This window comes from Callithrix jacchus, chromosome 22 (genome assembly GCF_049354715.1).
Source record: "Callithrix jacchus isolate 240 chromosome 22, calJac240_pri, whole genome shotgun sequence".
NCBI classification, from domain to species: Eukaryota; Metazoa; Chordata; class Mammalia; order Primates; family Cebidae; genus Callithrix; species Callithrix jacchus.
The window spans coordinates 5,415,516-5,442,389 of NC_133523.1; the positions used below are offsets into that span (position 1 = coordinate 5,415,516).

Consider the following 26,874-nt stretch of genomic DNA (forward strand, 5'->3'; position numbering starts at 1 on the left):
GGGTGTGTGGATTCGGGCTTCCCGGGATTCGTCTGCGCATGCTCAGGGTTCAGGCAGCGCGTGGGGCAGCAGTGCGCGCAAGCCCACTCGGGCTCATTGGAGCGCATGCGCAGTCTCCAGCTTGCTCGTTTTCGGATTCTGCAGCGACTCCCTGTGGCGGTTGAAAGACAGTGGTGGCGGCGGAGACCCAGGCTCGATGCTGATGTTGTTGCTGGTGGCGGCTGTGACCCTGTGGCTCTGCCCGCTGGTCACCGCTCAGCCGCTCTGCCGGTGGGGCTGCCCTCCTGGGGATGGGTTGCTGCCGGGGGTCGGGAGGGTGCTGGTTCATCTTGGAGCTCTTGTTAGGAATCGGACTTGACGCCTCAGTCTCCCCACTCCATCACATCCTCCCAGCCCGACACTAAACCCTCCCACTTCTTTTTTTTTTTTTTTTGGAGACGGAGTTTTTGCTCCGTGGCACAGGCTGGAGTGCAGTGTCGCTATCTCGGCTCATTGCCACCTCTGCCTCCCGGGTTCAAGCGATTTTCCTGCCTCGGCCTCCTGAGTAGCTTGGATCACAGGCACCCGCCGCCACGCCCAGCTCGTTTTTGTACTTTTAGTAGAGACGGAGTTTCGCCGTGTTGGCCAGGCTGGTCTCGAACACCTCACCTCGTGATCCGCCCACCTCGGCCTCCCAAAGTGCTGGGATTGCAGGCGTCAGCCACCACGCCTGGCCTTACCCAGCACATTTTTAAATTTCGGTAAATGTTAGGTTAGGGATACTGCAACCTGCCATGGGGGGACCGTTGCTGAAACGCCATTCTTGCCCTCGGGGAACTCCCCATTAGGACTAAACTGTCACATTCAGTAGGAACCTCTGAACTGTCTTGGAGTGTATGACTTCATTTGATATTTACAGGAAGATTCCTAGAGTAATGATTCCTTAACTTTATTTATTAGTATTTTTTGTACAGACGGGGTCTCACTGGCTGGGCGCAGTGGCTCACGCCTGTAATCCCAACAATTTGGGAGGCTGAGGTGGGATAATCACTTGAGGTCAGGAGTTTCAGACCAGCCTGGCCCACATGATGAAACCCTGTCAACCTTGTCTACTAAAAATACAAATTAGCCGATCTTGGTGGCAGGTGCCTGTAATCCCAGCTACTTAAGAGGCTGAGGAAGAAAAATCGCTTGAACCCACGAGGTGGAGGTTGCAGTGAGCTGAAATCATGCCACTGTACTCCAGCCTAGGTGACAGAGGGAGACTCTGTCTCAAAAAAAAAAGATGCAGTCTCACTATGTTGCCCAGGCTGGTTTTGGACTCCGAGGCTCCAGTGATCCTCCTGCCTCAGCCTCCTAAAGTGCTAGGGTGACAGGTGTGAGCCGCCCACGTCCAGCCATACCCTTATTTTGCTTTTTATTTTTTTTGAGACAGAGTCTCCTGGGCTGGAGTGCAGCGGCACAATCCCAGCTCACTGCAACATCCATCTCTGGGTTCAAGCAATTCTGCCTCCTGAGTAGCTTACAGGCGCCTGCCACCACACCCAGCTAATTTTTTGTATTTTTAGTAGAGACGGGGTTTCACGATGTTGGCCAGGCTGGTCTAGAACTGCTGACCTCGTGATTCACCTGCCTCAGTCTCCCAAAGTGCTGGGATCAGAGGCGTGAGCCACCGTGGCAGCCCACACCCCTGTTTTATAGGTATGAAAGCATCCTTAGGATAAAGACACTTGCCTAACAACATATAGCTAGTAAGTGGGGAGAGGGATTTTTCCCCTGAAATTTACTAATACGATTTGTCTCAAGGTCTGAAAAGATAGGTTATATCCAATTCATTTCCCCACATGGGTTCTCAGAGTGCTCCCTGGACCAACAGCATCAAGATCACATGGGAATTTATTACAGTTGGTTAGAAATGCAACCAGTTTCTGGACCTACTGAGTCAGGGACTTGGCCTGATTCAGCGGCACCCATCAAACAATGGTTTATCAAGAACCCCCTCTACCTCACAACCCCGGTGATTCAGATGCATATTCAAAATTGAGCACCTGTGCTGTAAACTGTACCATCCTTCCAGGCACCACCCCTCAAATACCTTGTTGCAGGAATTCATAATCTTCCTCAACCGGGGTCTGTGAATGAGCCTTTAGAAATTCTCAGGAATTGGCTGGGCACAGTGGCTCACGCCCCCAGCACTTTCAGAAGCCAAGTCAGGGGGAATCACAAGGTCAGGAGATTAAGACCATCCTGGCTAACATGATAAAACCCCGACTCTACTAAAAATACAAAAAAAAAAAAAAAATTAGCGGCCGGGCACAGTGGCTCATGCCTATAATCCCAGCACTGTGGAAGGCTGAGGCAGGTGGATAACGAGGTTAAGAGATCAAGACCATCCTGGTCAACAAGGTGAAACCCCATCTCTACTAAAAATACAAAATTAGCTGGGCATGGTGGTGTGCGCCTGTAGTCCCAGTTACTCAGGGGCTGAGGCAGGAGAATTGCTTGAACCCAGAAGGTGGAGGTTGCAGTGAGCTGAGATCGTGCCATTGCACTCCAGTCTGGGTAACAACAGCGGAACTCCATCTCAAAAAAAAAAAAAAAAAAAAAATTAGCTGGGTGTGGTGGCACATGCCTGTAGTTGCATCTACGTGGGAGGCTGAGGCAGGAGAATCGCTTGAATCCAGAAGTTGGAGGTTGCAGTGAGCTGAGATCACACCACTGCACTGCAACCTGCGCCGCAGAGCAAGACTCTCTCAAAAAAAAAAAATTCTCAGGAATTATTTCTACCTTTTATGTGTACATATATCTGCTTCTGGGAGAGGAGCTTCATCCAAATTTCTTTTTTCCTTTTATTATTTTGAGACAAGTCTGGCTCTGTCATCCAGGCTGGAGTGCAGTGGCGTGATCTTGGCTCACTACAACCTCTGCCTCCCTGGTTCAAGCGATTTTAGTGCCTCCGCCTCCTGAGTAGCTGCCACAACAGGCGCCTGCCACCACATACAAGTTTTTTTTGTATTTTTAGTAGAGACGGGGTTTCACCATGTTGGCCAGGCTGATCTTGAACTACTGACCTCAGGTGATCCACCGCCTTGACCTCCCAGCACTGTAAAAGTGCTGGGATTACAGGTGTGAGCCACTGCACTCGGCCCTAATTTTTATGTTTTTAGGAGAGATGGGATTTCACCAAATTGGCCAGGCAGGTCTTGAACTCCTGACCTCAAGTGATCCACTTGCCTCAGCCTCCAAAGTGCTGGGAGTAAGGCTACCTCACTGGCCTCATCCAATTTACTAGGGCCTCCTATAACCCTGAAAACATCAAGAACAGCTACTTGGTCTGGCATGGTGGCTCATGCCTGTAATCCCAGTGCTTTGGGAGGCTGAGGCAGGTGGATCACGAGGTCAGGAGTTTGAGACCAGCCTGACCAACATGGATAAACCCCTTCTCTACTATACAAAAATTAGCTGGGTGTGGTGGCACACACCTGTAATCCCAGCTATTTGGGAGGCTGAGCAGGACTGCCTGAACCTGGGAGGCAGAGGTTAGAGTGAGCCCAGATTATACCACTGCACTCCAGCCTGGGCGACAGAGTAAGACTCTGTCTCAAAAACAAAACAAGGCTGGGCATGGTGGCTCACACCTGTAATCCCAGCACTTTGGGAGGCCAAGGCGGGCAGATCATGAGGTCAAGAGATCGAGACCATCCTGGCCATGGTGAAACCCCGTCTCTAGTAAAAATACAAAAATTAGCCGGGCGTGGTGGCGTGTGCCTGTGGTCCCAGCTACTCGGGAGGCTGAGGCGAAAGAATAGCTTGAACCCAGGCGGAGGTTGCAGTGAGGGCCTCCTCCTGAGATTGCGCCACTGCACTCCAGCCTGGCGACAGAGTAAGACTCCATCTCAAAAAAAAAAAAAAAGAAAAAACAATACAAAACAAAAACCCCTGAATACTTTAGGGTTAACCCCGAGGTGGCTGAGTAGGAGTTGTCGTGCTGAATATTCATTAAAAATTGACAGATGGTCTTTCTTGTCACTTCCAGCGCTCGCAGAGTGAGGACAGGAAAAGTATTTCATGTCATGCAGGATGTTCAAGGGGTATGTCGCTCCACCCTTAAATTCACCCTTCACTTTGATTACAGGGTCAGAATCAAACTTCCTGTTTCTTGGGTGCTGGTCTCGCCACGCACTTAGTGATCATTACTTTATCCAGTCCTTACAACTCACTGCCCTTTGAGGCAGGGATTCGTGCTTCCCATTTCACTGAGAAACAAGTTTAGCGATATCAAGCAATCTGAACAGGCCGGGAGTGGGGGGTCATGCCTGTCATCCCAGCACTTTGGGAAGCTGAGGTAGCCAGATCACCTGAGATCGGGAGTTCAAGACCAGCCTGACCAACATGGTGAAACCTCGTCTCTACTAAAAATACGAAATTAGCCGGGTGTGGTGGTGGGCGCCTGTAATTCCAGCTACTCGGGGAGCTGCGGGAGGAGAATTGCTTGAACCCAGGAGGTGGAGGTTGAGGTGAGCTAAGATCACACCATTGCACTCTAGCCTGGGCAACAAGAGTGAAGCTCCATCTAAAAAAAAAAAAACCTGGGGCCGGGCGCGGTGGCTCACGCCTATAATCCCAGCACTTTGGGAGGCCGAGGCGGGTGGATCACGAGGTCAAGAGATCGAGACCATCCTGGTCAACAAGGTGAAACCCCATCTCTACTAAAAATACAAAAAATTAGCTGGGCATGGTGGCGCGTGCCTGTAATCCCAGCTACTCAGGAGGCTGAGGCAGGAGAATTGCCTGAACCCAGGAGGCGGAGGTTGCGGTGAGCCGAGATCGCGCCATTGCACTCCAGCCTGGGTAACAAGAGGGAAACTCTGTCTCAAAAAAAAAAAAAAAACCTGAACAAAGCCAAGAGGTAGAGGTGGGAAGACAAGTAAGATGGTCTGAGTTTTTATCAAGCGTTCTCTTTACTCTTCCCTTAAATAGATTTTATTTTTTGAGACAGAGACTTGCTCTGTCTCCCAGGCTGGAATGTAGTGGTGCCATCTCAGCTTACTCCTGCAAACTCTGTCACCTGGGTTTAAGCAATTCTCCTGCCTCAGTCTCCTGACTAGCTGGGATTACAGGCGCCTGCCACCGTGCCCGGCTAATTTTTGTATTTTTAGTAGAGACGGGGGTTTCACCATGTTGCCCAGGCTGGTCTTGAACTTCTGACCTCCTGATATACTCACCTCGGTCTCCCAAAGTGTTAGGATTACAGGCATGAGCCATTGTGCCCGGCCTAATTTTTAAATTATTATTTCTGTTACAGACAGGGTCTCTCTTTGTTGCTTACGCTGCAGTGCAGTGGTAAGATCCTAGCTCACTGCATCCTAAAACTCCTGGGCTCAAGCCATCCCCCCACCTCAGGCTCCTCAGTAGTTGGGACTACAGGCATGCACTCCCATGCCCAGCTAATCTTTATACTTTTTGTAGAAATGTGGTCTTGCTGTGCTGTTCAGGCTGGTCTTGAACTGCTGGCCTCAAGAAATCCTCCTGCCTCAGCCTCCCAAAGTGTTGGGATTACAGACATGAGCCACTACACCTGGCCTATGCTGTGAATTTTAAAAACTGTTTATTTGGATATAATCATAGATTTGCAGCAAGTTGCAAAGCCAGTTCAGGGAGGTCCCAAACCCTCCACCAGCTCCCCCCAGCAGTCACATCTGACATATCAGAACAGGAAAGTGACATTGATACAATCCACCCACCTCATTCAGATTTCGCCCTTTATGTTGATAATGGTCCCTGTTATTTTTTTTAATTTTTATTTATCTTTTTATGGTCACTGTTAAAAAGTGTTTCTATCAGCTGTTTATGGTCATTGATAGTAAGATTTTGTGATTATCTCTCTAGGACCGCCTGTCTTTTTCATCTACAACACCACGCTTGATTACACATCCTTGCGAGAAAAATATAGCGCTGTATCTAGGGTAAGCGGCCATATTCTGTACTGTTACCTTCGTTTTAAATTACATCTTTGGGGCCAGGCACAGTGGCTCGCGCCCGTAATCCCAGCACTTTGGGACGTCGAGGTGGGTGGATCACAAGGTCAGGAGTTAGAGACCAACCTGGCCAACACGCTGAAACCCCTTCTCTACTCAAAATACTGGTAAATTTAATCTTTAGGTTTGCCCTCATTCATTCATTCAACAAACATTAAAGAACTTGGCTCTGCCCTGTGTTGCTAGTTGCTGGCCTGTAGGAGTCCACAGTCGTTAGAATTGGAGGAAGGGAGCTGAAGAGATCAGCCAGCAGCTAAAACAACTGCAGTAGTGTGGCACCACCTGTAATGATGCTTGGTATGTAGAAATACTTGAGTTGCCGGGGACTAGAAAAAAGACAAAGAAAAAACATAAAGGATGCTTGTATAAGCGCTGTTGGGTGCCTCAGGAGAAAATGCCTAGGAAGTTTCCAGTGGGGAGTTGATGCCACAACTGGCTTTTGATGGATGAGTAGGAGTTCACTGGGATGGTGGGAGCAACCAAATGTGTATGGGCTTAGAGCAGAGCGCTCAAGAATGAAAACACCATGGCCAACATTCACTCGAGTTCCTAAGGGTAGCAGGTTAGAAAACCAGGTACAGACACCATGCCAAGATGTTTGCCCTCACCTTGAAGGTAGTGGAGGATGGGGGCGCTGCATGATTCTGGCAGCATCAAAAAGGGGACCGGAGGCCAGGTGCAGTGACTCATGCCTATAGTACCACCATTTTGGGAGGCCAAGGCAGGAGGATCACTGGAAGCTAGGAGTTCAAGACCAGCCTGGGAATATAGCAAGATCCCAGGCTCTACAAAAAATACAGAAAATTAGATGGGGGTGGCAGTGTGCACAGCTACCTGGGAGGCTGAGATGTGAGGTTTACTTCAGTACAGGAGTTTGAGGGCGCAGTAAGCCATGAGCACACTATTGTACCCCAGTCTGGATGACAAAGACTCTCTCTGCAAAAAAACACAGACACATCAGCAGTTCTTTTATAAATCAGTCAAGACCAATTATAAAAGGTAATTATGGCTGGGAGGTTGAGGCAGGAAGATCCGTTGAGCCTAGGTGTTCAAAACCACCCTGGGTAACATGGCAAAAGGAATCTTTTTTTTTTTTTTTGAGACAGAGTCTTGCTCTGTCGCCCAGGCTGGAGTGCAGTGGTACAATCTCAGCTCACTGAAACCTCACAGTTGTCTCCTGGGTTCAAGCAATTCTCCTGCCTCAGCCTCCCAAGTAACTGGGATTACAGGTGTGCGCCACCATGCCTGGCTAATTTGTAATTTCTGTATTTTTAGTAGAGACGGGGTTTTACCATGCTGGCCAAAATGGTCTCAAACTCCTGACCTGAGGTGATCCACCCACCTCAGCCATCCAAAGTGCTGGGATTACAGGTGTGAGTCACCGTGCCTGACCACCCATCTTTCTCTTTTTTTTTTTTTTTAAAAAGGCTACTATGAAAAATATTCATGATGGCAATAAAAATTAAAAGAAATAAGAATTAACTCAGTAATTCTTATCCATTGAAAACCATATGAAATGAAAACCATAAAATTTCTTAGGAGTCAGGGGAGGAAACCTGAATGATAAAATGATATCTCATGTTCATGGATGGCTTTTCCTATATAAAAGTTTCTTTTCTTTTCTTTTTTTTTTTTTTTTTGAGATGGAGTTTCACTCTTGTTACCCAGGCTGGAGTGCAATGGCACGATCTCGGCTCACCGCAACCTCCACCTCCTGGGTTCAGGCAATTCTCCTGCCTCAGCCTCCCAAGTAGCTGGGATTACAGGCATGCACCACCATGCCCACCTAATTTTTTGTATTTTTAGTAGAGGTGGGGTTTCACCATTTTGACCAGGATGGTCTCGATCTCTTGACCTCGTAATCCACCCGCCTCGGCCTCCCAAAGTGCTGGGATTATAGGCGTGAGCCACGCGCCCGGCCATAAAAGTTTCTTATATGAAAGAGCAAATTCTTTCTTACATACACATTCCTGCTCTTAAACTATTTCCTTTAGTGGAATTAGAGCCATATAAATTATGAAACTGAAGAGCATCCTGTCAATCAATGTACATTTTATATAGTTTTATATTTGATGTGTTCACACATTTAAACTGTTATTTCTAGAGGCCAAATACCTGGACTGTAGAGGTTTATTTTGCAAAATGAGTAAAGTTTATCTAAATGACTCCTGGTTACAATAAACATTTTGTTTGAACGGAAACATAGAGTACCTCTATAGTCTTTTTTCTTTCCTTGTGTGAGAAAATTAAATTATCCTAATTTAACTCATTTATTGTTTGTTTCAGAAAACAAGTTTTCTTCACGACAGATAACTTTGAGACTAGTCTCCTTCCGTTTGCCATCCCTACCTCAATGCAGGTGATTATTTTACGAATGCACTGAAGGATGCTAGTGGAAGTAATATTTGGGGGAAAATACAGATCCATCAGATGAGTCTGTTTTTCTTAGTTTAGAGGTTTATTTACAATGTACCTCTTAAAGATATTAAGGGTAATTTCTAAGCCTAAAGAAGGGCTGATTTTGTTCTGCTCCTACTCCCAAAATAGACTTTTTATCCCTGAAAAAGGAAAAAGAGTGGACGTAGGTGCTCTTCCTGACGTGGGTTATATTATGGATAGATAGGTGGGATGGTATCTTACTTTACATGCGGTAATTTCAAGACCTCCCTCGGTCAGGTACTGTGGCTCACACCTGTAATCCTCACACACTGATTGGCCGAGACAGGAGGATCATTTGAGTCCAGGAGTTCAAGACCAGCCTGGGCAATGTAGGGAGACCCTTGTTTCTGTTAAAAAAAAAAAAAAAGACTCCCCAAATTGTCATAAACCAAAGCAGGAAAACCATACCCTTAGTGAATATTTGAGAAACTATACCATTGACCCCTACACTAAATAAAGTTTTGGGCTGGACATGGTGGTTCACGCCTATAATCCCAGCACTTTGAGAGGCTGAGGTGGGCAGAATGCCTGGGTCCAGGAACTCAAGACCAGCCTGGGCGACATGGCGAAACTCTAACTCTACAAGAAATTTTAAAAAGTTAGCCAGGTGTGGTGGCACGGTGGTGCGGTGGTGTGGTGGTGTGGTGGCGCAGTGGTGCAGTGGCACAGTGGTGTGGTGGCACGGTGGCGTGGTGGCGCGGTGGTGTGGTGGCGCGGTGGTGTGGTGGTGTGGTGGCACGGTGGTGTGGTGGCATGGTGGTGTGGTGGTGCGGTGGTGTGGTGGCGCAGTGGTGTGGTGGCACGGTGGTGTGGTGGCGTGGTGGTGCGGTGGCGTGGTGGCACGGTGGTGTGGTGGCGTGGTGGCGTGGTGGCGTGGTGGTGCGGTGGTGCGGTGGTGTGGTGGCGTGGTGGCGTGGTGGCGTGGTGGTGCGGTGGTGCGGTGGTGCGGTGGTGCGGTGGTGCGGTGGCGTGGTGGCGTGGTGGTGTGGTGGCGTGGTGGTGTGGTGGTGTGGTGGCACGGTGGTGTGGTGGTGTGGTGGCACGGTGGTGTGGTGGTGCGGTGGTGCGGTGGCGCGGTGGTGCAGTGGCACAGTGGTGTGGTGGCGCGGTGGCACATGCCTGTTCCAGCTACTCAGGAGGCTGAGGTGGGAGGATTGCTTGAGCTGGGAGCCAGAGGTCACAGTGAGCTATGATTGTGCCACTGCACTCCAGCTTGGGTGACAGAGCAAGACTCTACCTCAAAATAAATAAATAAAAATAAAGTTTTGTCATTTATCGACATACCAGTATTTCTCCTAAAAGCAACACTTATACAGTCAATGCTAACCACTCATTATTTAGACTTTAGGCTTTGTCCTCTGGGAAGATTTTGTTTGGTTTTGTTTATTTTTTGAGATGGAGTCTCACTCTGTCACCCAAACTGGAGTGCAGTGGCTCGATCTCAGCTCATTGCAACCGCTGCCTCCTGGGTTCAAGCCATTCTCCCGCTCAGCCTCCCGAGTAGCTAGGATTATCCCAAAAATTAGCCACCACGCCTGGCTAATTTTTTTATGTTTTAGGAGAGATGAGGTTTCACTATGTTGGCCAGGCTGGTCTCGAACTTCTGACCTCAGGTGCCTCCCAGAGAGCTAGAATTGCAGGCATGAACCACGATGCCCGGCCTCAGAGATGGGTTTTTTTGTTTTGTTTTGGTTTTTTGATTTTTTTTTTTTTTTTAGACAGTGTCTTGTTCTGTCACCCAGGCTGGAGTGCAGTGGTGTGATCTCAGCCCACTGCAACCTCCGCCTCCGAGGTTCAAGTGATTCTCCTGCCTCAGCCTTTTGGGTAGCTGGGACTACAGGCACCTGCCACCACACCAGCTGAGTTTTGAATTTTTAGTAGAGCTGGGGTTTCACCACATTGGCCAGGTTGGTCTCGAACTCCTGACCTCAAGTGATCCCCCACCTCAGCCTCCCAAACTGCTGTGATTACAAGTGTGAGCCACCGTGCCCAGCCATAAATTTTTCTTTCAATGCATGTCTAGAAGCGTGGCTTTCTGAATCAGTGTTTGAAAAGATTCTCTCACTGACATCGTCCATGTGGTCACTTTCAGGTCGGCGCACCAGAGGTGACATCTGCACACTTCGCCGGTTCATTATTGCTGTTAGTGGTGGCTCAGAAAGTCTATATTTATGATTATGAAAATCATTCCTGGAATGTGACTTTCGGTATGTGCCTTTTGTATTTATAATTTTGTTTGAGTGTAGTCGACATGAGGGTATCAATGTTAGACGTCAGCCCCGGGACGTTCCTTTGTCCTTTCCAGTCAAAAGAAAGACTGGCCTGAGCCCCATCCCATAGACAGGGAAGCTAGTGTTCCCAGTGCAGACTGTAGTCACAAGCCACAAAAGCTGCTTGGACTGACTGAAACAAACAAGGGACATTCACCGGATGCGGTGGTTCACACCTGTGATCCCAGCACTTTGGGAGGCCGAGGTAGGAGGATCACCTGAGGTCAGGAGTTCGAGACCGGCCTGGCTAACATGATGAAATCCCGTCTTTACTCAAAATGCAAAATTAGCCAGGTGTGGTGGGGCACACCTGTAATCCCAGCTACTCAGGAGGCTGAGGCAGGACAATCGCTTGAACCCAGGAGGAGGAGGCTGCAGTGAGCAGAGATCGTGCCGTTGCATGCCAGCCTGGGCAACAAGAGCAAAACTCTATCTCCAAAAACAAAAAACAAAAAATCACAAAGAAACAAACAAGAGACACTGGCCAGGTGTGGTGGCTTACGCCTGTAATCCCAGCACTTTGGGAGGCTGAGGCAGGTGGATCATCTGCGGTCAGGAGTTCGAGACCAGCCTGGCCAACATGATGAAACCCTGTCTCTACTAAAAATGCAAAACTTAGCTGTGTGTGATGATGTGTGCCTGTAATCCCAGCTACTTGGGAGTCTGAGGAAGGAGACTCACTTGACCCCAGGTTGCAGTGAGCCAAGATTGCACCACTGCACTCCAGCCTGGATGACAGAAGGAGACTCTGTCTCAAAAAAAAAAAAAAAAAAATTAAACCTTTCTCTAAACTTCAGGGAATAAACATTTCAAAATAATATTTTCCTTTCAGGTATAAAACACCCTGTTACACATGTCTCCGGTGATAACTGCTGTTACACTGAAACTCCGTTTCCTTTCAGGTATAAAACACCCTGTTACACATGTCTCCGGTGATAACTGCTGTTACACTGAAACTCCGTTTCCTTTCAGGTATAAAACACCCTGTTACACGTGTCTCCGGTGATAACTGCTGTTACACTGAAACTCCGTTTCCTTTCAGGTATAAGACATCCTGTTACACATGTCTCCGGTGATAACTGCTGTTACACTGAAACTCCGTTTCCTTTCAGGTATAAAACACCCTGTTACACGTGTCTCCGGTGATAACTGCTGTTACACTGAAACTCCGTTTCCTTTCAGGTATAAGACACCCTGTTACACGTGTCTCCGGTGATAACTGCTGTTACACTGAAACTCCGTTTCCTTTCAGGTATAAGACACCCTGTTACACATGTCTCCGGTGATAACTGCTGTTACCTGAAACTCCGTTTCCTTTCAGGTATAAGACACCCTGTTACACATGTCTCCGGTGATAACTGCTGTTACACTGAAACTCCGTTTCCTTTCAGGTATAAGACACCCTGTTACACGTGTCTCCGGTGATAACTGCTGTTACACTGAAACTCCGTTTCCTTTCAGGTATAAAACACCCTGTTACACATGTCTCCGGTGATAACTGCTGTTATAATGAAACTCCGTTTCCTTTCAGGTATAAGACACCCTGTTACACATGTCTCCGGTGATAACTGCTGTTACCTGAAACTCCGTTTCCTTTCAGGTATAAGACACCCTGTTACACATGTCTCCGGTGATAACTGCTGTTACACTGAAACTCCGTTTCCTTTCAGGTATAAGACACCCTGTTACACATGTCTCCGGTGATAACTGCTGTTACCTGAAACTCCGTTTCCTTTCAGGTATAAGACACCCTGTTACACATGTCTCCGGTGATAACTGCTGTTACACTGAAACTCCGTTTCCTTTCAGGTATAAGACACCCTGTTACACGTGTCTCCGGTGATAACTGCTGTTACACTGAAACTCCGTTTCCTTTCAGGTATAAGACACCCTGTTACACATGTCTCCGGTGATAACTGCTGTTACCTGAAACTCCGTTTCCTTTCAGGTATAAGACACCCTGTTACACATGTCTCCGGTGATAACTGCTGTTACACTCAAACTCCGTTTCCTTTCAGGTATAAGACACCCTGTTACACATGTCTCCGGTGATAACTGCTGTTACACTCAAACTCCGTTTTGTATGGTGAGTATAACTGGATAATTGTTGTTGTTTGTTTTTTGAAACAGAGTCTCACTCTGTCACTCGGGCTAGGGTGCAGTGGCGCCATCTAGACTCACTGGAATCTCCACCTCTCAGGTTCAAGCAGTTCTCATGCCTCAGCCTCCCGAGGAGCTGGGACTACAGGCGTACTCCACCATACCCAGCTAATTTTCATGTTTTTAGTAGAGACAGGATTTCAACTTGTTGGCCAGGATGGTCTCGATCTCCTGACCTCGTGATCTGCCCGCCTTGGCCTCCCAAAGTGCTGGGATTACAGGTGTGAGCCACTGTGCCCAGCCAACTGTTCATTTCTTTTACTCTTCTCTGAACACAAACAATTATGAGTAGAAATAAAGGCTGGGTTCGGTGGCTAACACCTGTAATCCCAGCACTTTGGGAGGCTGAGGCAAGAGGACTGCTGAAGCCCAGGAGTTTGAGACCAGCCTGGGCAACATAGTGAAACCCCATCGCTGCAAAAAACAAAATAACCAGACTGGCATGGTGCCGTGTGCCTGTAGTCGCAGCTATGGCAGGATTGCTTGAGTCTAGGAGACTGAGATTGAGGTGAGCCATGATTATGCCACTGCACTCTAACCTGGGCAACAAGGGAGACTGTCGGGAAAAAAAAGAGGCTGGGCACGGTGGCTCATGCCTGTAATCCCAGCGCTTTGGGAGGCCAAGTGGGTGGACCACTAGAGGCCAGAAGTTCGGGACCTGCTTGGCCAACATGGCAAAACGCTCTCTCTATTAAAAGTACAAAAAATTAGTTGAGGACGGGCACGGTGGCTCACGACTGTAATCCCAGCTTTGGGAGGGATTACCTTTGGGAGGCCAAGGCTGGCAGATCACCTGAGGTCAGGAGTTTGAGACCGTCCTGGCCAACACAGTGAAACCCCATCTCTTTTTCTTTTTTTATTGTTTTTTCTTTTGTGAAACCCCATCTCTACTAAAAATATAAAAAATGAGCCAGGCGTGGTGGGTGGGCACCAGTAATTCCAGCTACTCAGGAGGCTGAGGCAGGAGAAGCTCTTGAACCCAGGAGGTGGAGGCTGCAGTGAGCTGAGATCACGCCATTGCACTCCAGCCGGGGCAACAAGACCAAAACTCCGTCACACACACACACACACACACACACACACACACAAAGAAAAAAGACAAAGAAAGGACAATACAAGGCTTGAGACAGAGAATGTGAAGAACTTGCTCACTGTTATTTCCCATGGGCTGAGAGCACATTCGGGAGATGGAAAAGGCTTTGGGGCTGTTTCAGATCCACCGGCTGACATACTATAAATACACCCATTCATAGTTGACCTTGGAACAAGGTGGAGGTTAGAGGCACCACCCTCCACCCAACACAGTTGCAAATTCACAGGTAACTTTTGACTTCCCAAGAACCTAATTACTGGCAGGGTACGGTGGCTCGTGCCTGTAATCCCAGCACTTTGGGAGGCTAAGGAGGGTGGATCACTTGAACTCACCCTGGCAACAGGGTGAGACCCTGTGTCTATTCAAAATACAAAAAGGACCGGGTGCAGTGGTACACACCTGTAATCCCAGCACTTTGGGAGTTCGAGGCGGACAGATCATGAGGTCAGGTGTTCAAGACCAACCTGACCCACATGGAGAAACCCCGTCTCTACTAACAATACAAATATCAGCTGGGCATGATGGCAAGCACCTGTAATCCTAGCTACTCAGGAGGCTGAGGCAGGAGAATTGCTTGAACTGGGAGGCCGAGCTTGCAGTGAGCCGAGGTTGCGCCAGTGCAGTCCAGCCTGGGAGACAGAGTAAGACTCCATCTCAAAAAAAAGAAAGAAAAAGAGAGACTGGGCACGGTGGCTCATGCCTGTAATCCTAGCACATGGGGAGGCTGAGGTGAGTGGATCCCCTGAGGTCAGGAGTTCAAGACCAGCCTGGCCATCATGGTGAAACCCCATCTTTAAAAAATAATAATAATTTAAAAAAAAAGAAAAAAAGAAAGAAAAAAAAATAGCTAGGCATGGTGGTGCACACCAATAGTCCCAGCTACTTGAGAAGCTAAGGTTGGCTTGAGCCCAGGAGGCACAGGTTATAGTGAGCTGAGATCACACTACTGCACTTGGCCTGAGCAATAGAGCCACAACTTGTCTCAAAACGAAAACAAACGAACGATCAAACTTAATTACTAACAGCCTACTGTTGCCTGGAAGCCTTACTAATAACATAAACAGTCTATGACTGTCATTTAGGGCCATTACGGGAAAACCCTGTCTCTACTAAAAATACAAAATTAGCCGTGTGTGGTGGTGCATGCCTGTAATCCCAGTTACTCGGGAGGCTGAGGCAGGAGAATCCCTTGAACCTGGGAGGCGGAGGTTGCAGTGAGCCAAGATTGGGCCATTGCACTCCAGCCTGGGAAACAAGCGTGAGACCCAATCTCAAAAATAAATAAATAAATAAGCACGCAGGGTCAGGCACGTTGTTCAGTGGTGACACTTCCACCTCTCAGCTTCCAGCGATTCTCCTGGATCAGCCTCCTGAGCAGCTGGGACTACAGGTGTGCGCCACCACATCCAGCTAATTTTTAGTAGAGATGGGGTTTCACCATGTTAGCCAGGCTGGTCTTGAACCCCTGGCCTCAAGTGATCCATCTGCCTCATCCTCCCAAAGTGCTAGGATTATAGGCATGAGCCACCATGACTGGCTTGTATCCACTTTTTGGCTGTCGGAAACAGCCCCAAATGAACCGTCACGTCCAGACATCCAGGTTTCTGTGCGGATGTGTTTTCATTTCTTGAATAATGTTCAGGAGAGTATTTGTTTCATTCATTCTTTCTTTCTTTTTTTAATAGGAGATCAGTAATTTGGTTTTTGCATATTTTCGAGGAGATCAGATATCTCAAACCTATATATATTATTCAAATACTGGGGGATTCATTTTTTGGAAGTATCACGATGACAGACAGGTATGTTAAATTTGATAAGAATATGAAAATAAAAATATATGTACTGGCCGGGCGCAGTGGCTCACACCTGTAATCCCAGCACACTGGGAGGCCGAGGTGGGTGGATCACCTGAGGTCAGGAGTTCGAGACCAGCCTGGCCATCATGGTGAAACCCCATCTTTAAAAAAAATTTGTGTATAAGAAAAAAAATATATGGCCGGGCGCAGTGGCTCAAGCCTGTAATCCCAGCACTTTGGGAGGCCGAGGCAGGTGGATCACAAGATCGAGACCATCCTGGTCAACACGGTGAAAGCCTGTATCTACTAAAAATACAAAAAATTAGCTGGGCATGGTGGTGCGTGCCTGTAATCCCAGTTACTCAGGAGGCTGAGGCAGGAGAATTGCCTGAACCCAGGAGGCGGAGGTTGCGGTAAGCTGAGATCACGCCATTGCACTCCAGCCTAGATAACAAGAGCGAAACTCCATCTCGAAAAAAGAAGAAAAAAAAAAATATATATATATATATATACACACCAGCCAGGCACGGTGGCTCACACCTGTAATCCCAGCACTTTGGGAGGCCGAGGCAGGCAGATCACCTGAGGTCAGGAGTTTGAGACCATCCTGGCCAACATAGTGAAACCTTCTCTCTACTAAAAAATACAAAAATTAGCCATGCATGGTGGTGGGTGCCTGTAGTCCCAGCTACTTAGGAGGCTGAGGCAGGGAAGAATGCATGAAGGAGGCAGAGGTTGCAGTGAGCCAAGATCGCACCACTGCACTTCAGCCTGAGCGGCAGAGCGAAACTCCGTCTCAAAATCAATCAGTCAATCTCTCTGCAAGTTGTTGGAGGTAGCCAGTCGGGCCGCTCTGGCAATCTATCCCACTATCCCTAGGTGGGGTTCTTGACTCATGTTACAAATCAGCTGCTAGACACTTTGCTGTCCAGCCAACAATCAGGAATGAGGAGTCCCAGGCAGCCTTTTAACAGGGACTAAAAGCCTCATATCAATTTCCTCCAAATACCTAGACCAAAACGGTCTTCATTCAAGTTTTTGCCGCAAGTGCCATATTTCTTTTCTTTTCCTTTTTTTTTTTAGACAAGGTCACACTCTGTCACTCAGGCTGCATGGCAGTGGCACGATCCTGGCTCACTGCAACCTCTGCCTCCTTGGTTCAAGTGATTCTCCTGCCTCAGCCACCTGAGTAGCTGGGATTAGAGGTGCACACCACCAAGCCCCGCTAATTTTGTATTTTTAGTAGAGATGGGATTTCACCATGTTGACCAGGCTGGTCTCGAACTCCTGACCTCAGGTGATCTGCCCACCTTGGCCTCCCAAAGTGCTGGGATGACAGGCAGCATGAGCCCCCAAGCCCGGTGGCATGCCGTATGTCCACAGAGGACATTATTTGTTTTTTGTTTTGTTTTTCTAAAAAAAGACTTTCTGGTAGGTCATAGTGACTCACACCTGTAATCCCAGCACTTTGGGAGGCTGAGGTGGGTGGATCACAAGGTCAGGAGTTTGAGACCAGCCTGACCAATACGGTGAAACCCCGTCTCTACTAAAAATGCAAAATTTGGCCAGGCCTGGTGGCAGGCACCTGTAGTCCCAGCTACTTAGGGGGCTGAGGCAGGAGAATTGCTTGAAGCTGGGAGGCAGAGGGTGCAGTGAGCTGAGATCGTGCCACTGCACTCCAGCCTGGGCAAAAGAGCGAGATTCTGTCTCAAAATAAATAAATAAATAACCAGTTTTCCTTCATTATAACTTATTAATCGAACTTAAATTATTATTAATTTTTTTTGAGATAGAGTCTTGCTCTATCACCCAGGTTGGAGTGCAGTGGCATGATCTTGGCTCACTGCAACTTTTGCCTCCTGGGTTGAAGTGATTTTCCTGCCTCAGCCTCCAGAGTAGCTGGGATTACAGGTGCCCACCACTACGCCCAGCTAATTTTTGTATTTTTAGTAAAGACGGGGTTTCACCATTTTGGCCAGGCTGGTCTTGAACTCCCGACCTCGTGATCCACTCACCTCCACCTCCCAAAGTGTTGGGATTATAGGTGTGAGCCATTGCATCTGGCCAAATTTTTTTTTTTTTTTTTAAAGATGGGGTTTCATCATGATGGCCAGGCTGGTCTTGAACTCCTGACCTCAGGTGATCCACCCACTTCGGCCTCCCAAAATGCTAGGATTACAGGCGTGAGCCACCGCACCTGGCCCCCCCCTTTTTTTTTTCATTTTTTTTAAACAGAGTGTCACTTTGTCACTCATGCTGGAGTGCAGTGGCACTATCTCAGCTCACTGCAACCTCCACTTCCCAGGTTCAAGTGATTCTCCTGCCTCAGCCTCCCAAGTAGCTGGGACTACAGGCACATGCCACCATGCCCAGCTAATTTTTATATTTTTTAGTAGAGACAGGGTTTCACCATATTGGACGGGCTGGTCTCGAACTCCTGACCTCATGATCTGCCCACCTTGGCCTCCCAAAGTGCTGGAATTACAGGCATGAGCCACCGAGCCTGGCCCGAACTGAAATTGACAAACACATGCACATTAAGATTTATGTATATGAAGTATTTTCTGTTTGTTTCGTAGGCAGAAATCACCGGGTCTTTAGGTGGAATCTTCCAGTTTTTCTCTTTGTCACAGGTTGGGATGCTTGTGGTCGATCAAGGGAAGGTAAGTAACTTAACACAGGGGACAACTACTCAGATGACCTTCGCCCAAGCCCAGGGTTTTGTTACAACTCACACATTTAAAAAAATTTATTTATGGATGGGGACGGTGCCTCACGCCTGTAATCCTAGCACTTTGGGTGGGCTGAGGCAGGTGGATCACACGGTCAGGAGTTTGAGACCAGCCTGACTAACATGGTGAAACCCCATCTCTACTAAAAATACAAAAATTAGCTGGGTGTGGTGGTGCGCACCTGTAATCCCAGCTACTCGGGAGGCTGAGGCAGGAGAATCTCGGGAGGCTGAAGCAGGAGAATCACAGGAGGCGGAGGCTGCAGTGAGCCGAGATCATGACACTGCACTCCAGCCTGGGTGACAGAATGAGACTCCGTCTCAAAGAATAAATAATTTTTTTTTTTTTTTGAGATGGAGTCTCGCTCTCTCACCTAGACTGGAGTGCAGTGTCACGATCTCAGCTCACTGCAACTTCCGCCTCCCTGAAGTGATTTTCCTGCCTCAGCCTCCCAAGTAGCTGGGATTACAGGTGCCCACCACCACATCTGGCTAATTTTTGTCTTTTTAGTAGAGACGGGGTTTCACCATGTTGGCCAGGATGGTCTTGAGCTCCTGATCTTGTGATCTGCCTGCCTTGGGCTCCCAAAGTGCTGGGATTACAGGTGTGAGCCACCATGCCTCGGCCTCCCACAGTGCTGGGGTTACAGGTGTGAGCCACCAGGCCTCGGCCTCCCACAGTGCTGGGGTTACAGGTGTGAGCCACCAGGCCTCGGCCTCCCACAGTGCTGGGGTTACAGGTGTGAGCCACCAGGCCTCGGCCTCCCACAGTGCTGGGATTACAGGTGTGAGCCACCAGGCCTCGGCCTCCCACAGTGCTGGGGTTACAGGTGTGAGCCACCAGGCCTCGGCCTCCCACAGTGCTGGGATTACAGGTGTGAGCCACCACGCCTTGCTGAAAGTGCCACTTTTAAAGCTTAGATCTCCTAACAACTCATTATCATGAGAACAGCAAAGGGGAAAGCCGCCTCCATAATTCAATCACCTCCCACCAGGCCCCTCCTCCAACACATGGAGATTACAATTCAAGATGAGATTTGGCTGGAGACACAGAGCCAAACCATATTAACAATGTATTTTTTAATTAATAGTTATTATTTTAATTATGTATTTTTTTTGAGATGGAGTCTCTCTCTGTCACCCAGGCTGGAGCGCAGCGGCACCATCTCGGCTCATTGCAACCTCTGCTGCCTGGGTTCACGTGAATCTCCTGCCTTGGCCTCCTGGGTAGCTAGGGTTACAGGCGCACACCACCAGGCTTGGCTAATTCTTTTTTATATTTCTGTAGAAACGGGGTTTCACCCCATTGGACAGGCTGGTCTCAAACTCCTGAGCTCAAGCGATCCGCCCACCTTGGCCTCCCAAAGTCCTGGGATTACAGATGTTAGCCATGGTGCTGGGCCTCAATAGAAATAGTATCATTTCTTTTTTTATTTTTGTGAGACAGATTCTCACTGTGTCACCCAGGCTGGAGTGCAATGGTGTAATCAGGGCTCAATGTAACCTCCATTTCCCGGGATCAAATGATTCTCATGGTTCAGCCTCCTGAATAGCTGGGATTACAGGTGCCCACCACAAAGCCCAGGTCATTTTTGTATTTTTAGTAGTGATAGGGTTTTGCCATGTTGACCAGGTTGGTCTTGAACTCCTGACCTCAAGTAATCCCCCCACCTCAGCCTCCCACAGTGCTGGGATTACAGGCGTGAGCCACCGTGTCTGGCCCAAAAGTCCCATTTCAGTATGTAATCAATATAAACAGGTCATGGATAAGATAGTTTACATTTTTCTGTACTGCATTCTCAAAACGTGGCCGGGCACAATGGCTCACACCTGTAATCCAGCACTGTGGGAGGCCGAGGTGGGCAGATCATTTGAGGTCAGGAGTTTGAAACCAGTCTGGCCAACATAGTGAAATCCCATCTTTACTAAAAACACAAAAAACTCAGCCAGGCGTGGTGGCAGGCGCCTGTAATCCCAGCTACTTGGGAGGCTGAGGCAGGAGAATCGCTTGAACCCGGGAGGTGGAGGGTGCAGTGAGCCGAGATCGTGCCACTGCACTCTGGCCTTAGCATGAGACCCAAACTCCATCTCAAAAATAAAATAAGTCTTCGAAATGCATTGTACGTTTGACACTTAGAGTAATTCGCCATTCAGAGCTACATTTTCAATGGTTAAACTGAAATGTAACCCTAGCAAAATAGTAAGGTTGTATTTAATAAAAATAAGAGGCCGGGCGTGGTGGCTCACGCCTGTAATCCCAGCACTTCGGGAGTCTGAGGGGGGGGTGGATCATGAGGTCAGGAGATCGAGACCATCCTGGCCAACATGGTGAAAACCCCGTCTCTACTAAAAATACAAATATTAGCCAGGTGGGGTGGTGGGTGGCTATACTCCCACCTGCTCAGGAGGCTGAGGCAGGAGAATCACTTCAACCTGGGAGGCAGAGGTTGCAGTGAGCCGCGATCACGCCACTGCACTCCAGCCTGAGTGACAGGGTGAGACTCCGTCTCAACAAATAAATAAATAAAATAAAAATAGAAAAGAAAGGCAGACTTGTGGCTTCTCTGCTTTTTTTGCTTTCCCCTGCTCCTGCTGGCCGGACTCCTCTGCCCTCATTAGGACTCCACAGTAAGGTCTGGGGAGAGGCTGAATGCTGTCTTTTCTCCCCAGGGCATGTTCAAGTACTCAGACCACCCCCTGAACCGGAGTTTAGGGCTGTCGTTTGACTATAACGGGACTCTCGACATCCTCATCGTCCCTGGCCATAGAGGCATCCTGCTGCTGTGGTTCGAGCACAGCCTGTTGTTTTCCCATAATGCAGGTGACTCCGGAGGCCCAGGGTGGGGCTGCCGCCCGGTGGTCTCCTCCAGAGGGGATGGGTACAGCCTGCATAAGGGGAGGGGAAGGAGCAACCCTTCGACCATTCGGTTATTCTCTTCCATGTTCAGAGTGTGAACCACAAGCCCATACTCATTCAGTGGCTCACTCTGCGTCCCCCCAGCTTCCTGCCTTGCGAGATAGTTAGGGCAGGTGTACAGTGATGACAAGAGTCCCCGTCGAGATTTATTCTGCCAGCTTTAGGGCGCGTCCAGGAAAATCGCTAGTCAGACACCTCTGGGGCTGCTTTTCCAGAGTTTCAGGAGGCATCATATTTAACATTTCATTAATGTGGGGAAGGCCAGTGGTTACATTGCTGGGATACTTTAGTTCATGTACAGTAAATCTACATTTGTTTTTTTTTGAGATGGAGTCTTGCCCTGCCACCCAGCTTAGAGTGCAACAGCACAATCTCAGCTCACTGCAACCTCTGCCTCCCTGGTTCAAGCGATTCTCCTGCCTCAGCCTCCTGAGTAGCTGGGATTTCAGGAATGCATCACCACGCCCAACTAATTTTTGTATTTTTAGTAGAGACGGGGTTTCTCCATATTGGCCAGGCTGGTCTCGAACTTCTGACCTTGTAGTCCACCCATCTTTACCTCCCAAAGTGCTGGGATTACAGGCGTGAGCCACCTTGCCCAGCAGTTTTTATTTTTTTTTTTTTTTGAGACAGAGCCTCATACTGTCACCCAGGCTGTAGTGCAGTGGCACGATCTCGGCTCACTGTAACCTCCGCCTCCTGGGTTCAAGCGATTCTCCTGCCTCAGCTCCCAAGTAGCTGGGACTACAGGCGTGTGCCACCACGCCCAGCAAATTTTTTTGTTTTTTTAGTAGAGACAGAGTTTCACCACGTTGGCAAGAATGGTGTTGATCTCCTGACCTCGTGATCCGCCCACTTCGGCCTCCCAAAGTGCTGGGATTACAGGCGTGAGCCACCGAGCCCGGCTGCCAGGCTTTCTTTCTTTTTTGAGACAGGGTGTTACTCTGTGGAGGTGCAGGCTGCGCTGGGTCCTGACTGTACTGCTGCGCCCAGGCTGGAGTGCAGTGGTGCTATCATAGCTCACTGCAGCCTCCACCTTCCCTGGGCTCAAACGATCCTCCCACCTCAGCCTCCAGGGTAGCTGGCTACAAGCATGTGCCACCATGCCTGGCTAATTTTTTTGTGTTTATCTGGAGGGACTGGGTCCTCCAGTGTTGCCCACGCTGGTCCCAAACTCCTGGCTTCAAGCTGTCCTCCTGCCTTAGCCTCCCAAAGTCCAGATATTACGGCTGTGAGCCACTGTACTCGGCCTGGTTTGTTTTTTTTTTTCTTGCACATAAGGTCAGTGGAGAACTCAGCCTGTTTTATCCTCACAATGGGGGTTTTTTTTGTTTGTTTGTTTTGAAGACAGGGTCTCACTCTGTCATCCAGGCTGAAGCGCAGTGGTGCAGTTGTGACTCACTGCAGCCTCCACCTCTCAGGCTCAAGCAGTCCTCCTGCTTCAGCCTCCCAGTAGCTGGGACCACAGGTCCACCACCATGCAAGACTAACTTGTTTTTTGTAGAGATGGGCTTTCACCCTGTTGCCTGCGCTGGTCTCAAACGGCTGGGCTCAAGTGATCCTCCAGCCTCAGCCTCCCAAAGTGCTGGGGTTACAGATGAGAGCTGCCACACCCGACCTGTTTAGTCCTTACAGTGGTCACCTGTATTAGAAGACATTTCACTGTGTTCAGTCCCCTGGTTGACAAAAAACTCCACGGCCATCCCTCTGAGCCTGCTTATAGAGAAGACTAGTGGGGTCCAGCTGTCTTTTCTTTTCTTTTCTTTTTTTTTTTTTTTTTGAGATGGAGTCTGGCTCTGTCCCCCAGGCTGGAGTGCAGTGACACGATCTAGGCTCACTGCAACCTCCGGGTTCAAGCGATTCTCCTGCCTCCGTTTCCCAAGTAGCTGGGATTACAGTCACATGCAACCATGCCCAGTTCATTTTTGTATTTTTAGTAGAGACAAGGTTTTGCCACGTTGGCCAGGCTGATCTCAAACTCCTGACCTCAAGTAATCTGCCCATCTCAGCCTCCCAAAGTGCTGGGATTACAGGCATGCACCCCCACACCTGGCAGAAGGGTCGGGTTTTCTTATTTTTTTATTTTTATTTTTCAGGCGGAGTCTCACTCTGTCACCCAGGCTGGAGTGCAATGGCATGGTCTCGGCTCACTGCAACCTCCGCCTCCCGGGTACAAGCGATTCTCCAGCCTCAGCCTCTTGAGTAGCTGGGACTACAGGCATGCGCCACCATACCTGGCTAATTTTTGTATTTTTAGTAGAGACGGGGTTTCACTATGTTGGCCAGGACGGCCTCAAATTCCCGACCTCCAGTGATCCTCCTGCCTCAGCCTGCTAAAGTGCTGGGATTACAGGCGCAAGCCACCGTGCCCGGCCATGGGTTTTCCTAAACCAAAGCATATTCCTTCTCATATTTAACAAAACTGTTCACCAGGCCTGCTTTGATTCATTCTCCTTTGAATAGTGAACTTCTCAAAAGCTGTAAGGAACACGGAAGAGCCACTGGCCAGGTGGGCTGGGTGGTGGCAGGGGGTCTGGGGTCCCAGCAGTTGGCATCCCCTTTCCCAGGACGTACACGGGGTCTCATATACCTGTCCTGTTATCTCCTAGGTCAGCTCGTCGACACCGTCCGGGTGAAAAAAGGAGACCAGACCTTGTTTTCTTCCATGTTCGAAGCCAATGTCACCATCCACAACATTGCCGTCAGTGCGTGTCCGAACCACCGGTAGCCTAGAAATATTTAGACCTGGTTTATTAACCATATACCTGCCAGGCCCAGCCCAGCCAAAACATGAAATCAACCAGGCACAGTGGCTCATGCCTGTAATCTCAGCACTTTGGGAGGCAGAGGCGGGTGGATCTCCTGAGGTCAGGAGTTCGAGACCAGCCTGGCCAACATGGTGAAACCCCATCTTTACTAAAAATACAAAAATGAGCCGGGTGTGGTGGTGCACACCTGTAATCCCAGCTACTTGGGAGGCTGAGGTGAAAGAATCACTTGAACACAGAAGACGGAGGTTGCAGTGAGCTGAGACCGCACCACTGCACTCCAGCCTGGGCACAGAGCGAGACTCCATCTCAAAACACAACAGTAACGAAACAAAACATCCCACAAAATCAAACCACACCCCGTTTTTTGTTTTTTACAGACAGGGACTTCCCGCGTTGCCCAGGCTGCAGTGCCGTGGTACAGTCATAGCTCGCTGCAGCCTCACCCTCCCAGGCTCAAGCAGTCCTCCCACCTCAGCCTCCTGCGTAGCTGGGATTACAGGTGCATGCCACCACGCCCAACTAATTTCTGTGCGTTTGTGGAGATGGAGTCTCACCATGTTGGCCAGGCTGGCCTCAAACTCCGGGCTTCAAGTGATCCTCCCATCTCACCCTTCCAAAGTGCTGGGATACAGACATGAGCCGCTGCTCCTGGCCCAAACCTAATGATTACATGTTCAGGAATGATCGAGGGCATGAGCATTCTCGTCCTTTAATAATGAAATGGATTATTCCTCGGGTATCACTTTGCTGGGGATGCGGTCACAAAGTGCCACCAACTAGATGGCTTAGAACAAGACAGATTTGTTGTCTCAGGCCAGACGCTGTGGGTCATGTCTGTAATCCCGGTACTTTGGCAGGGCGAATGAGAAGATCACTTAAGGTTAGGAGGTCGAGACCAGCCAGGCCAACATGATGAAACCCCTTCTCTACTAAAGTAATACAAGGGTGGGCGAGGTGGCTCACGCCTGTAATCCCAGCACTTTGGGAGGCTGAGGCAGGTGGATCATGAGGTCAGGAGTTCAAGGCCAGCCTGGCTCACATGGTGAAACCCCGTCTCTACTAAAAATACAAAAATTAACCAGGCATGGTATCGGGTGTCTGTAATTCCAGGTACTCAGGAGACTGAGGCAGGAGAATTGCTTGAACCCAGAAGATAGAGGTTGTAGTGAGCTGAGATCAGGCCACTACACTCCAGACTGGGGGACAGAGCAAGACTCCATCTTAGAAAAACAAACATTAGCCAGGCATGGTTGCATGCGCCTGTGTTCCCAAGCTACTCTGGAGGCTGAGGTGGGAGGACTGCTTGAGCCAGGGAGGATGAGGCTGCAGTGACGCCTCATTCAATGAATGAATGAATCAATCAATCAGTGAATGCATGTCACACAGTTGGGAGGCCGGAAGAGTAAATTCTGGTATCTTCAGGCTGGGCTCCCTCTGGCGGCTCCGGGGAAGAATCTGTCCCCAGCCTCTCTCCTGGCTCAGGCATCCCTTGACTTATAGATGACCAACGTCCTTCTCTGCATGTCTGTCTCTGTGTGCAAATTTCCCTTAAAAAAATTTTTGGCCGGGCACAGTGGCTCACACCTATTATCCCAGCGCTTTGGGAGGATGAGGCAGGAGGATTGCTTGAGCTCAGAAGTTCAAGCCGGCCTGGGGATCATAGCGAGATCCCATCTCTACAAAAAATACAAAAAACTAGCTGGGCATGGTGGAACACATCTGTACTCCCAGCTACCGAGGAGGCTGAGGTGGGGGGAATCACTTGAGGCCAGCAGTTCGAGACCAGCCTGGGCAACATAGTTGGACCTCGCCTCTACAAAAACAATTTTAAAAAATTAGCTGGGTACACGGGTGTGCACCTGTAGCCCCAGCTCCTCTGGAGGCAGGAGCATAGAGTGAGTCCGGGAGGTCGAGGCTGCCGTCATCTGTGATCGTGCCACTGCACACCAGCCTGGTCAACAGAGCAAGACCTTGTCTGTCTCAAAAGAAAAAAGGTTTGCTGATCCAATGTGGAGTCATTTTTAAAAACTTTATATATTTTCATATTGCTTGGCTTTTCTACATGAACTTTGTGATTATAACCAGAAAATAGCAGTCACATTCGTTTTTTTTTTTTTGAGATGGATTTCCTATTGCCCAGGCTGGAGTACAATGGCGTGGCCTCTGCTCACTGCAACCTCTGCCTCCCGGGTTAAGAGATTCTCCTGCCTCAGCCTTCTGAGTGGCTGGAACCACAGGTTTGCATCATCCCACCCAGCTCATTTTTGTATTTTTAGTAGAGAGGGGGATTCACCATGTTGGCCAGGCAGGTCTCGAACTCCTGGCTTCAAGTGATCTGCCCACCTCAGCCTCTCAATGTGCTGGGATTACAGGTGTGAGCCCCTGCACCTGGCCGTGCTTATCTTCGTGTACATGGAAATGACCAGCATTTCAATTTTTGTTTTGTCTTGTTTTGTTTTTCTTAGACGAAAACGAACTGGCAGTTATAACTCGGGAGGACAATTTGTATTATGGGAATCTGGGTGTCCTGCCAAGTTCCGTAATCAAAGTAGGTAAAAGGAACTGGGGTTATGGGCTGGGGGCGGTGGCTCACGCCTTGGGAGGCCGAGGTGGGTGGATCACCTGAGGTCAGGAGTTCCAGACCAGCCTGGACAACATGGTGAAACCCCGCCTCTATTAA

At 49.0% G+C, this 26,874-nt stretch overlaps 1 protein-coding gene across 17 annotated transcripts in view; it reads left to right on the top strand.

The window, feature by feature from the left end:
* Positions 1-26,874, top strand: part of CATSPERD (catsper channel auxiliary subunit delta) — a 56,993-nt gene that overhangs the window by 348 nt on the left and 29,771 nt on the right. For 4 of the 17 annotated variants that reach the window (XM_078360260.1, XM_078360264.1, XM_078360266.1 and 1 more), the window contains exons 1-11: positions 134-270; positions 4,016-4,070; positions 5,869-5,945; positions 8,304-8,376; positions 10,549-10,663; positions 12,745-12,812; positions 15,665-15,778; positions 18,355-18,438; positions 21,177-21,327; positions 24,033-24,128; positions 26,660-26,742. In XM_078360260.1, the coding sequence (XP_078216386.1) occupies positions 197-270; positions 4,016-4,070; positions 5,869-5,945; positions 8,304-8,376; positions 10,549-10,663; positions 12,745-12,812; positions 15,665-15,778; positions 18,355-18,438; positions 21,177-21,327; positions 24,033-24,128; positions 26,660-26,742 (990 nt within the window). In that variant the 5' untranslated portion in view covers positions 134-196. Of the gene's footprint in view, positions 1-95; positions 271-4,014; positions 4,071-5,868; positions 5,946-6,203; positions 6,315-8,303; positions 8,377-10,548; positions 10,664-12,545; positions 12,584-12,652; positions 12,813-15,664; positions 15,779-18,354; positions 18,439-21,176; positions 21,328-24,032; positions 24,129-26,659; positions 26,743-26,874 lie in introns of those variants that run through there. The other 13 variants (XM_078360261.1, XM_078360268.1, XM_078360272.1 and 10 more) reach the window with 12 other exon arrangements.